This window comes from Pongo pygmaeus, chromosome 23, assembly GCF_028885625.2.
Source record: "Pongo pygmaeus isolate AG05252 chromosome 23, NHGRI_mPonPyg2-v2.0_pri, whole genome shotgun sequence".
Classification (NCBI taxonomy): Eukaryota; Metazoa; Chordata; class Mammalia; order Primates; family Hominidae; genus Pongo; species Pongo pygmaeus.
The window spans coordinates 31,718,538-31,732,475 of NC_085931.1; the positions used below are offsets into that span (position 1 = coordinate 31,718,538).

At 44.2% G+C, this 13,938-nt stretch overlaps 1 protein-coding gene and 1 pseudogene across 1 annotated transcript in view; both read left to right on the forward strand.

Moving 5' to 3' along the window:
• The window catches only part of CRKL (CRK like proto-oncogene, adaptor protein), a 37,200-nt gene extending 23,488 nt beyond the window's left edge, over nt 1–13,712 (forward strand). Inside the window, exon 3 of the mRNA XM_054469099.2 lies at nt 9,675–13,712. Coding sequence (XP_054325074.1) covers nt 9,675–9,809 — 135 coding nt within the window. The 3' untranslated portion in view covers nt 9,810–13,712. The remainder of the gene's footprint in view (nt 1–9,674) is intronic.
• Nucleotides 6,640–6,713, forward strand: LOC129023732 (small nucleolar RNA U3; annotated as a pseudogene).
• Nucleotides 13,713–13,938: the final 226 nt, after the last annotated feature.

Here is a 13,938-nt window from a genome sequence, read left to right on the forward strand (position 1 = left end):
ATCTGAATCTTTTAAAATCCTGGTTATGTCATCTAGCATATTCATTACCCTCCAGTTTCCTAACTGCAGGTTTTGTAAAAGCACCAACAGATCTTTGTACTAAAGTCCTTCTATGCAGCCTCTCCGGATCTGCCTTTTAATATCTATAAAAAGACAGTGAGGTTGATCTGGCATGACTTGTTCTTGGTGGGCTCATGCTGCTTCCAGATGCTCCACTTCCCATTCTACATCCTCACAAACCATCTGTTAGCTAATCGCATCCAGAATTTTGTCTGGGTTTCATTTCAAGCTCACTTTTACATTTTATGGAATTTGCCATCTTTTGACAAAAAACGAGAGACTTGACCCTTCCTAAGTCTTCCAGTGTCCTATGATGTAATTTCTCTATGACAGGAGACTAGTCTTGGACTCTTACTCCTGCTTGCCAGTGTGTTTGGTCAGCTCTTAAGAACACCCTTTCCTCATCTTTGGTGCTCTTTTTTTTGGCATTTTTTTCTTAGTGATACTCATTGTTCTTTGAGCTCACCAGCATCCTCAACATTCTTGCTCTTCATTCCCATAATTGCTCTGTGTCATCTGTGATTGCGTTTTTATAATTTCTTCTTGGATTGTCTTTGCCCCATTTCAAAACCTGTAGTAATTTGGATTACATCTGGTCTCTGTGTCTTTTGAATTGGCCTTCCCAAGGGCCCATGGTACAACTTCCTTTACTGACTGACCTGGAATTATCAGATTCCCACTTTACCAATTGGTTTTGCTTCATTGCTTAGAATTAAATTTGTATTAGCATTTTCTTCATTGCTGCTTCTGCTTGCTGAGGTGAAGTAATCTGCAAAGTAAGTTTAGGTTTCAGTAATACTGATTGGACTTTGTAATCTCTTAGGGATCATCATGAGTTCCTCCTACTGGGTGGCCTGCAGTGCTGTTGGGCCTGTATGTGTTCATCATGAAGCATCTGACTCAGCCCTGGGGGTCCATGCGGCAAGCTTACAGCCTCCCAGTGTAATGGAGCTTCTGTCCCTCACCTCACGTCACATTCTAGCAACGTGAAGCCTTCTTACCAAGGCTTCTCAGAAAGGCCCACAAGTTAGCATTCACCTTAAGCAAGAATCTCAGGTGTGTCCTACCCATCCCGTGGTGGTGTGTGGATGTCTGGTGCCCGAGGAATCATTTCCACTCGCCTCCTTGGACCTTTCATCAGGACCGACCAGGATCCTCCTCCACCCTTCTGTCTTTGACATTGTGTCAGTTGTCCTTCACAGCATCTCAGCTTTATTTCTTCAGTACCAAAAGTGCTTTTTTTCCTTGATTATAATACCATGCAAACGTAGGAATCTTTAGAAAGTCCTTTAGAATTTTAGAAGATTCTCATATTTAAAAATATATACATATATGTTTGTGTATGTATATATAATATATAACATATATTATAATATATATTATACATAATATATTATATATCATATATTATGTATAATATATTATATATAATATATATTATATATATTTAATATTATATATTATATATATATATATATTTTTTTTTTGAGATGGAGTCTTGCTCTGTCGCCCAGGCTGGAGTGCAGTGGCATGATATCAGCTCACTGCAACCTTTGCCTCCTGGGTTCAAGCAGTTCTCTGCCTTAGCCTCCCGAGTAGCTGGGATTACAGGTGCCTGCCACCAGGCCGGGCTAGTTTTTGTATTTCCTGGTAGAGATGGGGTTTCACCACCTTGGCCAGGCTGGTCTTGAACTCCTGACCACGTGAGCCACTGCGCCCGGCCCAGAAAAAAATATTTTTAAAAGGTTTTTGTTCCTCTTTCCTAATGTGTAAATTAAGTCAGAATGCCATGGAATTGGGGCCCTGGTGTGGTTCAGGCAGGGCCTGTCCCATCCTGGTCATTAGGCTGACCTCTGTTTTCTGCGATAGCTGTTTTCTGGTGATAGCTGTTGAGTGAGAAGAACCATCAGCTAGGGGTTCACAGAGAGAAGTTTATTCTCATGACTGCTCCCACACTAAGAGCTTGAGGTTTATATAATTTGCCAACAATCTACCTTCTGTCTATGAATTTACCTATTCTAGGTACCTGATATAAGTAAAATGATACGGTATTTGTCCTTTGGGTCTGAATTATTTCATTGGGTACAATGTTTTCAGAGTTCATCCAGATTGTAGCATATATCAAAACTTCATTCCTTGTCCCATCATGGGGTGGCTCACACCTGTAATCTCAGTGCTTTGAAAGGCCAAGGTGGGAAGATCGCTTGAGGCAAGGAGTTTGAGACCAGCCTGGGCAACATAGTGAGACTCCATCTGTACAGGAAAATAAGATAAAGACTTCATTCCTTTAGGGCTGAATAATATTCCATTGTTATGTATATATCACATTTTGTTAATCCATTTATCTCTTGATGGATACTTGAGTTGTTTTCGTTATTTTGGCTATAGTGAATAATGCTGCAGTGGACATTGACACACAAATGTTTGAGTCCTTGCTTTCAGTTATTTTGGTTATATATCTCGGAGTGGATTTCTGGGTCAAATGGGTAATTCTGTGTTTAGCTTTTTTTTTTTTGAGACGGAGTTTTGCTCTGTTGCCCAGGCTGGAGTGCAGTGGCACAATCTCGGCTCACTGCAACCTCCATCTCCTGGGTTCAAGCGATTTCTCCTGCCTCAGCCTCCCAAGTAGCTGGGATTACAGGCACGCACCACCACACCTGGCTAATTTTTGTATTTTTTAGTAGAGACAGAGTTTTGCCATGTTAGCCAGGCTTCGAACTCCTGACCTCAACTGATTGCTCACCTCAGCCTCCCAAAGTGCTGGGATTATAGGCATGAGCCTCCCATGTTTAGCTTTTTGAGGAACTGTCAAAAAGCTGCCATAGCAGCTGTACCATATTCCATTCCAACCAGCAGTATATAAGGGCTCCCTTCTTCACCGCCAAAAAAAAATTATTCCACATCCTCATCAACACTTGTTATTTTCCATATTTTTTATTATAGCCATCCTAGTAGGTGTGAAGTGGTATGTCGTTGTGGTTTTGATTTGCATGTTCCTAGTGACTGATGTTGAGCATCTTTTCATATTGGCTGTTGGCAAATCTTTGGATAAATATTTTCAAGTTCTTTGCCCATTTTTAAATTGGGTTATTAGGGCGTTTTTGTTTGTTTTTTATTTTATTTTATATTTTTTGAGACAGAGTCTCACTCTCTCCCCCTGGCTGGAGTACAGTGGCACACACGATCTCGACTCACTGCCAACTTCTGCCTCCCAGATTCAAGCGATTCTCCTGCCTCAGCCTCCCAAGTAGCCAGGATTATAGGCACTCACCACTATACTCCGCTAATTTTTTGTATTTTTAGTAGAGATGGGGTTTTACCATGTTGGCCAGGCTCTTCTGGACTCCTAAACTGAGGTGATCTACCTGCCTTGGCCTCCCAAAATGTCGGGATTACAGGCGTGAGCCACCATGCCTGACCTTAGTTATTGTATTTAGGCTGTTGATCCATTTTAAATAACTTTTTATGTATAGTGTGAGGTAAGGTTTCCGAGTCTTTCTTTTGCATGTGGAAATTGGTGCAGTTGTCCCAGCAAGGTTATTCTTTCCCTGTCGAATGGACTTGGCACCCTAGTCAAAAATCAGTTGGCCAAAATGGGTGTGGTGGTGCACATCTGTAATCCCAGGTACCCTGGAGACTGAGGTGGGAAGATTGCTTGAGCCTAGGAGTTGAAGATCAGCCTGGGCTACATAGTGAGACTCCCACGTGTTAAAAAAAAAAAATCACTTGATCATAAATGTGTGGGTTTATTTTTGAACTCTCAGTTCTATTCCATTGTTCTGTATGTCTCTCCATATGTCAGCACCACACTGTTGATTACTATAGCTTTTTATAGTAATTTTGAAGTCAAGGAAGTATAAGTCCTCTAACTTTGATGCTTTTCAAGATTGTTTTGGCTATTCAGGTTCCTTGCAATTCTATATGAATTTGAGGATTGGTTTTCACATTGCTGCAAAAAAAAAGGCTATTAGAATTTTGATAGGGATTGTGTTGTATTTGTAGATAACTTTGGATAGTATTAGCTTTTTTTTTTTTTTTTTTTTTTTAATTTCTTTTATGAGACAGGGTCTCACTATGTTGCCCAGACTGGTCTCAAACTCCTGGGCTCAAGTGATCCTCCTGTCTCAGCCTCCGAAAGTGCTGGAATTACAGGTGTGAGCCACTGCATCTAGCCAGTATTAATATCTTAATCATAAGTCTTTCCATCCATTAACACAAATGTTTTTGCGTTTATTTAGGTCTTTAATAATTTTTGGTATGCAAGTCTTTCACCATGGTTAAATTATTCTCGTTTTTTTTTGTTTTGTTTGTTTTTTTTTTTTTTTTTTTTTTAAGACAGAGTTTTGGCCTTGTCACCAGGCTGGAGTGCAGTGGCGCAATCTCGGCTCACTTCAACCTCCGCCTCCCTGGTTCAAGTGATTCTCCTGCCTCAGCCTCCCAAGTAGCTGGGACTACAGACATGCGCCACCACGCCGAGCTAATTTTTGTATTTTTGGTAGAGACGGGGTTTCACTATGTTGGCCAGGATGGTCTCGATCTCTTGACCTCGTGATCCACCTGTCTCGGCCTCCCAAAGTGCTGGGATTACAGGCATGAGCCACCGCACAGCCTATTCTTGGATATTTTTATTTTAGATGCTATTGTAAATGGAATCGTTTTTTTTTTTCTTGGAGACAGAGCCTCACTCCCACTCCATTGCCCAGGCTGGAGTGCAGTGGCAGAATTCTTGTGCCTCAACCTCCTGAGTACCTGGGACTACAGGTGCCTGCCACCATGCCCAGCTAACTTTTTTTTGTATTTTAGTAGAATTGGGGTTTTACCATGTTGCCCAGGATGATCTCAGCCTCCCAAAGTGCTAGGATTCAGGCATGAGCTACTGTGCCCTGCCTGGAATTACTTCCTTTCTTTTTTTTTTTTTTTTTTTTTGAGACGGAGTTTCGCTCTGTCACCTGGGCTGGAGTGGAGTGGTGTGATCTTGGCTCACTGCAAGCGCCGCCTCTCGGGTGCACGGCATCCTCCTGACTCAGCCTGCCAAGTAGCTGGGACTACAGGCGCCTGCTACCACACCCGGCTAATTTTTTGTATTTTTAGTAGAGACAGGGTTTCACTGTGTTAGCCAGGATGGTCTCGATCTCCTGACCTCGTGATCCGCCCGCCTCGGCCTCCCAAAGTGCTGGGATTACAGGCGTGAGCCACCATGCCCGCTTGGAATTACTTTCTTAATTATTCATTACCAATATATAAGACACAACTGATATCTATGTGGTGATCTCGTACCCTGCAACTTTGCTGAATTTGTATCTTTCCTTATGGAATCTGTGAAGTTTTCTATATATATGATCATGTCTTGACTTCTTCCTTTCCAAAAGCCCACATACTCTTGTACCACAGCATACTGGCCTGTGATACCTTTAGCCCTGCCCCCTGCCTTTCCCAAATAAAATCTCTATGTTAACCAGTAAACAGCCCTCTTGAATCAAGTTACTACTCTGAAGGATAGTGGTAATTTTAAGAAAGAGACCAAGTCTTCAGTATTAAAACCCTATTAGATAGCATTCAGTTTTGGGTTTGAGCACATGAGATTACTTGACTGCTACCCAGGGCACACAGACAGGGAGCCTAGCCCTCTTAAAGCCTCTATCTCTCCGGCTACTCTGATTCAGGTGCAGGTGCACAGAGAACACAGGGGCAGGCAGTGGACCCATGCAGCTCCGTGAGGGCCAGGGGTGTTTGTCTCCTTTGTGTCCTCTGTTGTATCTCTCCACGGCCTACACATAGATGTTCAATATTTGTTGAATGACTAGAGGAATAAAAGCCACAGAGAGCAGGATGATACCTGTCTGGTGATTATAGTACATGGGCTTTGTTTTGTTTTAGATATTTTGGGGGCTATAAGCCCCTTTGAGAATCCAGTGAAAGTTGTGCAGTCTTCAGAAAAACAGCATACATTCATGCATGTGCATACAACTTCGCAGGATGTTCTTTGATCACTGAGACCCATTCACGTCAGTCAAGTTAGAACTTATGATTCCAGTGTCACCAGTGTACTCCTGATCTTACTTTTATGTAACCTGAAAGCATACAATCTCAGCATATCAGTACAGGTAGCGGAGGCTGATTATGGAACCAAAAAACTGCTGTGACGACCAGTGCTTGGGCCATCCAGTGCCTTGACTGCTCTTTGAATCAAGTGCCAGATGCCAGTCAGTAGAGTCATTTCCTGGACCACACTCTGGACAAGTAGGGCTGTAGGAAACTATTGCCAGCAGCAAGAGGTACCCTCTTGCCATTTAACTCTTGGTGGACATAAAAGGGCTGACTAGTGTCCCTGGCATATGTGTTTTAGAGTTAATGTGCCCACTCCCCAAGTGCTAAGTGCGGCCAGCCACAAAGATAGTATTTTGACAGTTCTAATAATGATTAGGATTGTCCTGTTCCATAGGGTGAAAATTAATAAAGATGATGCGTTAGGTATGTGTTTCCTCTTAATCTGTTGATAAGGTCAGCCACATCTTCCAGGTGTAGTTTGCCCCTTGAACTGAGTTGGTATCTACCCACATCAAGATTGATCTGCCCTCTAAGACTATACTTTCAGGGATCATTTCTATAGTTCATTACTAGAGAAGTTTCTCTGAAGGTGTAGATCACCACCCCCCCCCAAAAAAAAAACCAGATTGATCTGCCCTCCAAAGTGAGTGCTTCTTTGAGTTGGATCCGTGTACCATGAACCCAGAGGAAGAGCACCACACCAGAATAGGGAGTGATGAGGGAAACAGCAAGATGGCTGCCAAGCTACCAACCATTTTAGGATCTGAGCACAAGCACTGTTCGGTAGAGCCATGGAAGAAGCTGCTCCATAGCCAGGCTGCATAACAGCCAGGATATCTTTTCTGTGTTGAGATAGAAAGCAGCATGAAGAATGATGATGGTGTTTTAGCATGTGGAAACTCCTGCAAGGCCACAATGAGGCACTAATGGTCAAGGGGCCACCAGAAGTCTCTCAGCCATTCTCTTCCTAGGCTGCTCTTTGACCTACTTCTGCTGGTCCAGGTTCCCTCTGTCTAAGCAGTAGCTCCTTGATCCTGTGCTCTGCAGCAGTGATTTAGTAGTGTTTTTCTGCCACTTGCTGCTTTTATGTGTTTTTTCTCTCTCTCTCTTTTTTTTTTTCCAATAGAAGCTAGGTCTCACTATGTCACCCAGGCTGGTCTTGAACATGTGGCCTCAAGTGATCCTCCCATCTTGGCTTCCCAAAGTGCTGGGATTACAGGTGTGAGCCACTGCGTCCAGCTACACCAAGTGCAGTGACACGATTTTGGCTCACTGCAACCTCCACCTCCCAGGTTCGAGTGATTCTCTTGCCTCAGCCTCCCGAGTAGTTGGGATTTGGGATTACAGGCATCTGCCACCATGCCTGGTGATTTTTGTATTTTTTAGTAGAGACGAGGTTTTGCCATGTTGGCCATGCTGGTCTCGAACTCCTGACCTCAGGTGATCCATCTGCCTTGGCCTCCCAGAGTGTTGGGATTACTGATGTGAGCCACTGCGCCTAGCCTTTTTTTTTTTTTTCTTTTCTTTTCTTTTCTTTTTCTTTTTCTTTTTTTTTGAGACCAGGTCTCGCTCTGTCACCCAGGCTGGAGTGCAGTGGTGTGATCACAGCTTACTGCACCCCTGCAACCTCTGCCTCCTGCGCTTAAACGATCTTCCCACCTCATTCTCCCAAGTAGCTGGGACTGCAGGTGCATGCCACCACGCCTGGCTCATTTTTGTATTTTAGAGACAGGGTTTCACTGTGTTGCCCAGGCTGGTCTTGAACTCCTGGGCTCAAGTGATCCACCCACTTCAGCCTCCCAAAGTGCTGGGATTACAGGTGTGAGCCACTGCGCCCGGCCACTTCGTGCTTTTTACACTATGTTATTATCTGACAAAGATTCATTGTGTATCCCACTCAAAAGACAGAAGTTTTTTAAGGATACGAACTGACCTGCCCATTTTCCATGGAGTAGATGTTCAGTCAATTTATTTAATTGATTAGGTAGGATCATGTAGAAAGTATCCTGTTGAAGACCGCCAGACTCACAAGTTAATTGGAAGGCGTGAGGTGTGAGTGTTCTTGGCAGCTTTCAATCCTTAGCCTCATCTTTAATCTTCCCGTAGTCTTCCTTGGCTGCTTAGTATCCATCACAGTAATTTATTAGACCCCGTTTTCAGCCTGTTTCTCATTGGATTTGAGAGGACCCTTGTTGGTGACAAGGTTGGAAATCCTCTGATATATACAGTGCTGTGCTTCTCAGTGCTAATTCCAGCTCTTCCCTTCGTGCATCCAAAGGGTGTGATCATTAGAGGGGGCGTGGGGTTGGGGGCTGGGTTCTATTCAGGAATCTCTACTCAAGTAACAAGCATTTAATTACTGCAAGAACCTTTCAAAGTTGGAAGGAAACTGAGACTTGGAGAACTTAAGCAGTTTGCTACAGTCATGTAGTTTCTAAAAGTGGCAGATCCAGCACATTTGTTTGGTGTCCTGCATGCTCCAAAGTTCATGGCATGGACCACTGGACTGTGCCATAAAAACCTTGTGCCTGTTTTTATTTTGAGATGTAGTCTTGCTGCGTTGAGCCGGCTGGTCTCAAACTCCTGGGCTCAAGCAGTCCTCCCACCTCAGCCTGCCAAGTACATGGAACTACAGGCACGTACCACTATGCCTGGTTCTATATGTGTTTAAGCAGACAAAAGCTTATTTCTTATTGTCTTAGATCTTAGGTGGGTCTTATATTCAAGTAGCGTTTTTATGGACCTAAGTACACAATACAGAACCTTAGATTAGTGCTCTGCTGAACAGAGTAACACCCTGTCTACAATGGCTACCACCTGAAGGTCTTTTTTTAAAATACACCTTTTTGTGTAATTTGACTTTAACCATTCTCAGAATCACGTGTTCATTTCTATCCTGTTGGGGTTAGTGGCCAAAATAGAGGGTTGGTGTTGGGTGGGGAGCTGCTTTGTGCTCAAAAGCTGTTTCTGTGTGTGTGTGTTTTGGTTTTTGTTTTTTTGAGACAGGGTCTCACTCGGTTGCCCAGTCTGGAGTGCCATGGCACAATGACAGCTCACTGCAGCCTCAGCCTCATGGGCTCAAGCCATCCTCTCACTTCAGCCTCCTGAGTAGCTGGGACTGCAGTCATGTACCACCACACCCGGCTAATTTTTCTATTTTTTAGAAGAGATGAGGTTTCACCATGTTGCCCAGGCTGGTTTCGAACTCCTGACCTCAAGTAATCCCAGGAGTTCAAGGTTACAGTGAGCTGTGATCGTGTCACTGCATTCCAGCCTGGGTGACAGACCCCGTCTATAAAAAATAAAAAATTAATATGCCTGCTGGTGCACGCCTGTAGTCACAGCTATTCAAGAGGTGGAGGTGGAAGGATCACTTGAGCCCAGGCGTTAGAGGTTACATTGAGCAGGGATCTCACCACTACACTCCAGCATGGCTAACAGAGTGAGACCCTGTGTCTAAATAATAATGTATGGGCCCTTTGGATAAGGTAGTGTTTGTGATTTAATGTAAACTGTCTTTTTCTTGTTGCAGAGAAATGCTAACTTTGTCTTCTTCATCCGTACAGGTTGGTGACATCGTGAAAGTCACAAGGATGAATATAAATGGCCAGTGGGAAGGCGAGGTGAATGGGCGCAAAGGGCTTTTCCCCTTTACGCACGTCAAAATCTTTGACCCTCAAAACCCAGATGAAAACGAGTGATTGCTGTTGCCCTGTTTCCTGCTGCTTTGTTGTTCTGCCTGTCCTAGTCTCCTTTGAAGTGGGAAAGCATTTTCTCTCATAGGCAAGTCACACTGCATTGCCGAAGTCCAGCTTTCTGCAGACTGGCAGTCGCACACACATTTGGAATGCACACAGCGGCTGCCTCCTGACGTTTGTATCATAGTCGTATTGTCAAAGAGTAGCCGATTTTAGAGTTCTTTTGGATTATAAACTGGAAATACTGATGGAAGCACACAAGTGGAGAGAAGTTGACGAGGAAAGGGTCTTCCTTCTCATTGCTGCCTGTTTGTACGTGGGACTGATTGTGTCATGTTCACCAGAAAAAGCTTGAGGCCATGGCGAGATACTGCATGTTTGCTGTTCCACAAAGCAGTGACTCAGCTGCCATCTTGCTGTTCGTTGGACAACAGGAAGTGAACCTTAAGGAAGAGAGAATTCTGTCCTAAAACTCCAAAATCTGGCTTTTTTTTTCTTTTGTTTCGGTTTGGTTTTGGAAAACTAATTAATTAGACTTGTGTGGGGTTTTTTTTGTTTGTTTTTTGTTTGTTTGTTTGTTTTGTTTTGTTTTTTTGAGATGGAGTCTCGCTCCGTCACCCCGGCTGGAGTACAGTGGCGCAATCTCGCCTCCCTGCAGTCTCCACCTCCTGAGTTCAAGCGATTCTCCTGCCTCAGCCTCCCGAGTAGCTGGGACTACAGGCGCGCACACCACGCCCGGCTAATTTTTGTATTTTTAGTAGAGATGGGGCTTCATCATGTTGACCAGGCTGGTCTCGAACTCCTGACTTCAGGTGATCCACCCGCCTCAGCCTCCCAACATGCTGGGATTACAGCCGTGAGCCGCCGCGCCTGGCCTAGACTTGTGTGTTCTAAACAGGTTAAGTAGCAGGTTGGGTTTTTATGATAGTGCAAGGAATGACTCATGCCTCTGAGCTTCTAAACTGAAGCTGCTGTAACTAAAGAAATCTGAAAAGAACAACCCTGAAGCAGAGGCCTTTATTGTCTTGGTTGCCAGTAGTACCTTGTTTTGCCATGTAGCAGACAACACACAAAATAATGCAGTTGTGATGTGCCATGCTATGTGCACAGCCCCTTGGATTACTTTGTTTTAAAAAGCATCAGAGTTGGGGGGTACTTTAGGGAAACCTTTGCTTACCTTGTTTTGCCAGTGATAAGAGCAGTGGGTTGGAGGGCGGTTGGCCAGTTTTCTGTTCAGCTTTTCAGTGAATGTACCCCTTTAAGGTTAAGACTTTAAACTTCCTTAAAAAGTGGGGTTGTTCATAGAATCATTGGACTCATTAATGAATCGTTAAACTCCACTCACTGAAGCCCAGACCTCCATGCCCAGGCCCAATCTCGCCAGGCTGCCAGAGAAAGTTGGTGCTGCTCATACTGGTCTCACGGTCTAAGTAAGTGTCTGTGATGCTCCCAAGCAAAGGAAATGCAAGCTCTGGAAATTCATTAATGTATTTGATGTCTTAGTGTTTTAGTGACTAGGGAGACCATTAACCAGTTTATCATTAACCACTTATCAGTGTATTGATGTTAAAGCATTTCCCTGTTAGCTAAAAGAGGCCTGTTCATACTAGCCAGCTGGTATATACATGTGGTTCATCCATCATCTGCTGCACATAGCAGACTAAAATTCTGGGAACCCTGTGCAATTTAGTCTGCTCTCCCTTGTGGACCCTGGTAAAGACAAGCCCCAGCTCATAGTGAACACAGCAGACCTAGAAATGTAGCAACAGCCTAATGAGTAGCTTTCATTTACTGAGCATCTGCTGTGACTGTGGCCCTGTCTGGAGGTTCCTAGGTTTTGAGATTTAGAGCAATGCATTCTGGAGACAGAACCAGCAAAACAACCATTTTTCGATTTTTCTTTAAATCAGTATTCCATCAGGCAGATAACTGCTGTATTCATGAATCTTGAGAGTGTTCCTGAGACAGAATTAATGGTCAGTTGGGAAAACTATCACCATGGCTTCCCATCTGTGGTTTTCCTCTAAAAGCCTTGGAGATTAGCCCTTCCTTGCCAGTGAGAACGGTGGCCGCCTCCTGCTCTGCACGGTCTGCGGCAGTTGCCGCTTCTGGTTAGGTGTGTCAGGTTGGCTTATTTTGGATTCAGGCCTGGCATAGCACCCACAAGTGGCAGACATGTCACAGAGTCCCCAAACTCTGCCTAGAAACAGTGTTTGCCCTTTGGCCAGTGACATGGTTCATCCCTGCCCATGTTGAGCTGTGAGTGGAGTTTCCAGCAGAGGGAGGAATGTGTGCCTTGTTCAAGGAGGGCACAGACTCTTAGGCCTTTTTCAACCAGGTTTAGCTGAAGGGCTTGACACCTTTGAATTACAGCAGTTGACTCACAGCGCAAGAAGTCTGTGGCCATTTTGGAAAGCAAGGTTTCCTTTCAGCCGTGTCTACTGACCAATATCCCGACTCACCTTTTGTGGCGCACTTCAGAATCAGATATACCTAGAGTATACCTGTGGTTTGGTTTCATAATTAATCAGCTCATTACTTCAGCCCATGAAAATGGCATCCAGGGCTGCCAGGAGATTCAGAGCTCAAAACAAGGCGAGCTTGAGTTCTGCACTCCAGATATGTGCCAAAACTAGTCAAACTTACTGACTTACAACCTTGTCAGTTTTTTTTAATCAGGCAGGGATACTCTCTTTTTCACACTAAACATATGAACGCAGCACTGCTGCCTCAGCTCAGCTTCGTGCCTGGGTTCCCCACTAGTCTGGGAAGACTGTTGTGCTCCATAGAGCAGTGCACATCTGACCCAGAGGGTGGATGTTCATAACTGCTACTTGCTCTGCTCTACCATGTTTAAAGAAATACTTGGATGTTAAATTAACTCACTATGGTTTTTCACCTGGGAAGGAAACAAATTACGTACTAGAGGGCATTGACTGGTTAAAAACTTGTGTATCCTGGGAAGGACCTGCGGTACAGGAGTCAGCCGTGTCTGTGCTGTGTGGAACCACCTGACGACATGGTTAACGAGGAAGACGATGTGTTGACCGGCTGCCGTTTGAGGACTTTGGTCACCCAGACTAGACACCTTCTGTGCTCATGTTTGGAAAGCTGAAAGGGAAGGACAGCTGTGCCCTCCTGGGAGCTCATGTGTCCTTGGCGCTGTGCTAGCTTTCCTTTACAGCTGTTTACAGACAAGGCAGGCCTGAGGCAGATGGCCACTGCTCTTGTGATGTTTGCTCAGAGGAATATGAACATTTTATTTTTGAAAAGGGATGATGTGGTTTTGTGCCAGGTGTTTATAATTTAATCCTTTAATATTATGGTTATTAACTTCTTAAACATGAATGAATTCTTGATGGTTTTAACACAGTACCTAAGACTAATGCTTTCTGTGGACACCACTGAGCTCTGCCTCAACTCCACCCTCTGGGACCGGAGGACTATGCCCCTGGTAACTGCTGTCGGTGTGGACACTGTGCTGGTTCTATTTTCTAAAGGAGCAGAAGGACAAGTCTCTGAGACAGGATCGTTGTCCCTACAGGAGGAACAGTGGCCTTGCTTCTTAGACGGTCTTCACTGTGTGTTTTAAAACAAAAACAACAACAACGTAAAACTCTTTTGACCTGTAACTTAAAGATCATAAACTTCAGGCAATAATATTTTCTGTGTAAGCTTTTAAAATTATTTTTGGGGATCATAGCTTGTTTTATTTTGTGCTATAAAATTAACAGTATTAAATGACTTATATTCTTAGAATACATTGAGTGTCTTTTCTTAACAGATTAGTGCCTTTTTATTTTTGTATTCCGTTTTACGTTACTGGTCCCAGCATCAAAACCCTTGTTTCCATGGCCTGTTTGTATATTGTCTCAATAAAACTTGCATCAGCCGGTGGTGGCAGCAGCTTCGGTGTTTCAGTGTCTCCTCAGTCCACCCCCACTAGCCTCCTGGCAGTTGAGCAGTGGTGAAATCTCTGATGCTCCTCAGAGACCCCTTAGTGCTGCTGCTGACCAAGAGCTAGAATGAAGTCTTGGCATCTGCCCATTCCAACACTCGGGCACCCAGAGGAGAGCACTTGGGGTCTCCCTCCAAAAGAGAAAAAATCTGGCTCCCAGAGTGTCTGCCTTGT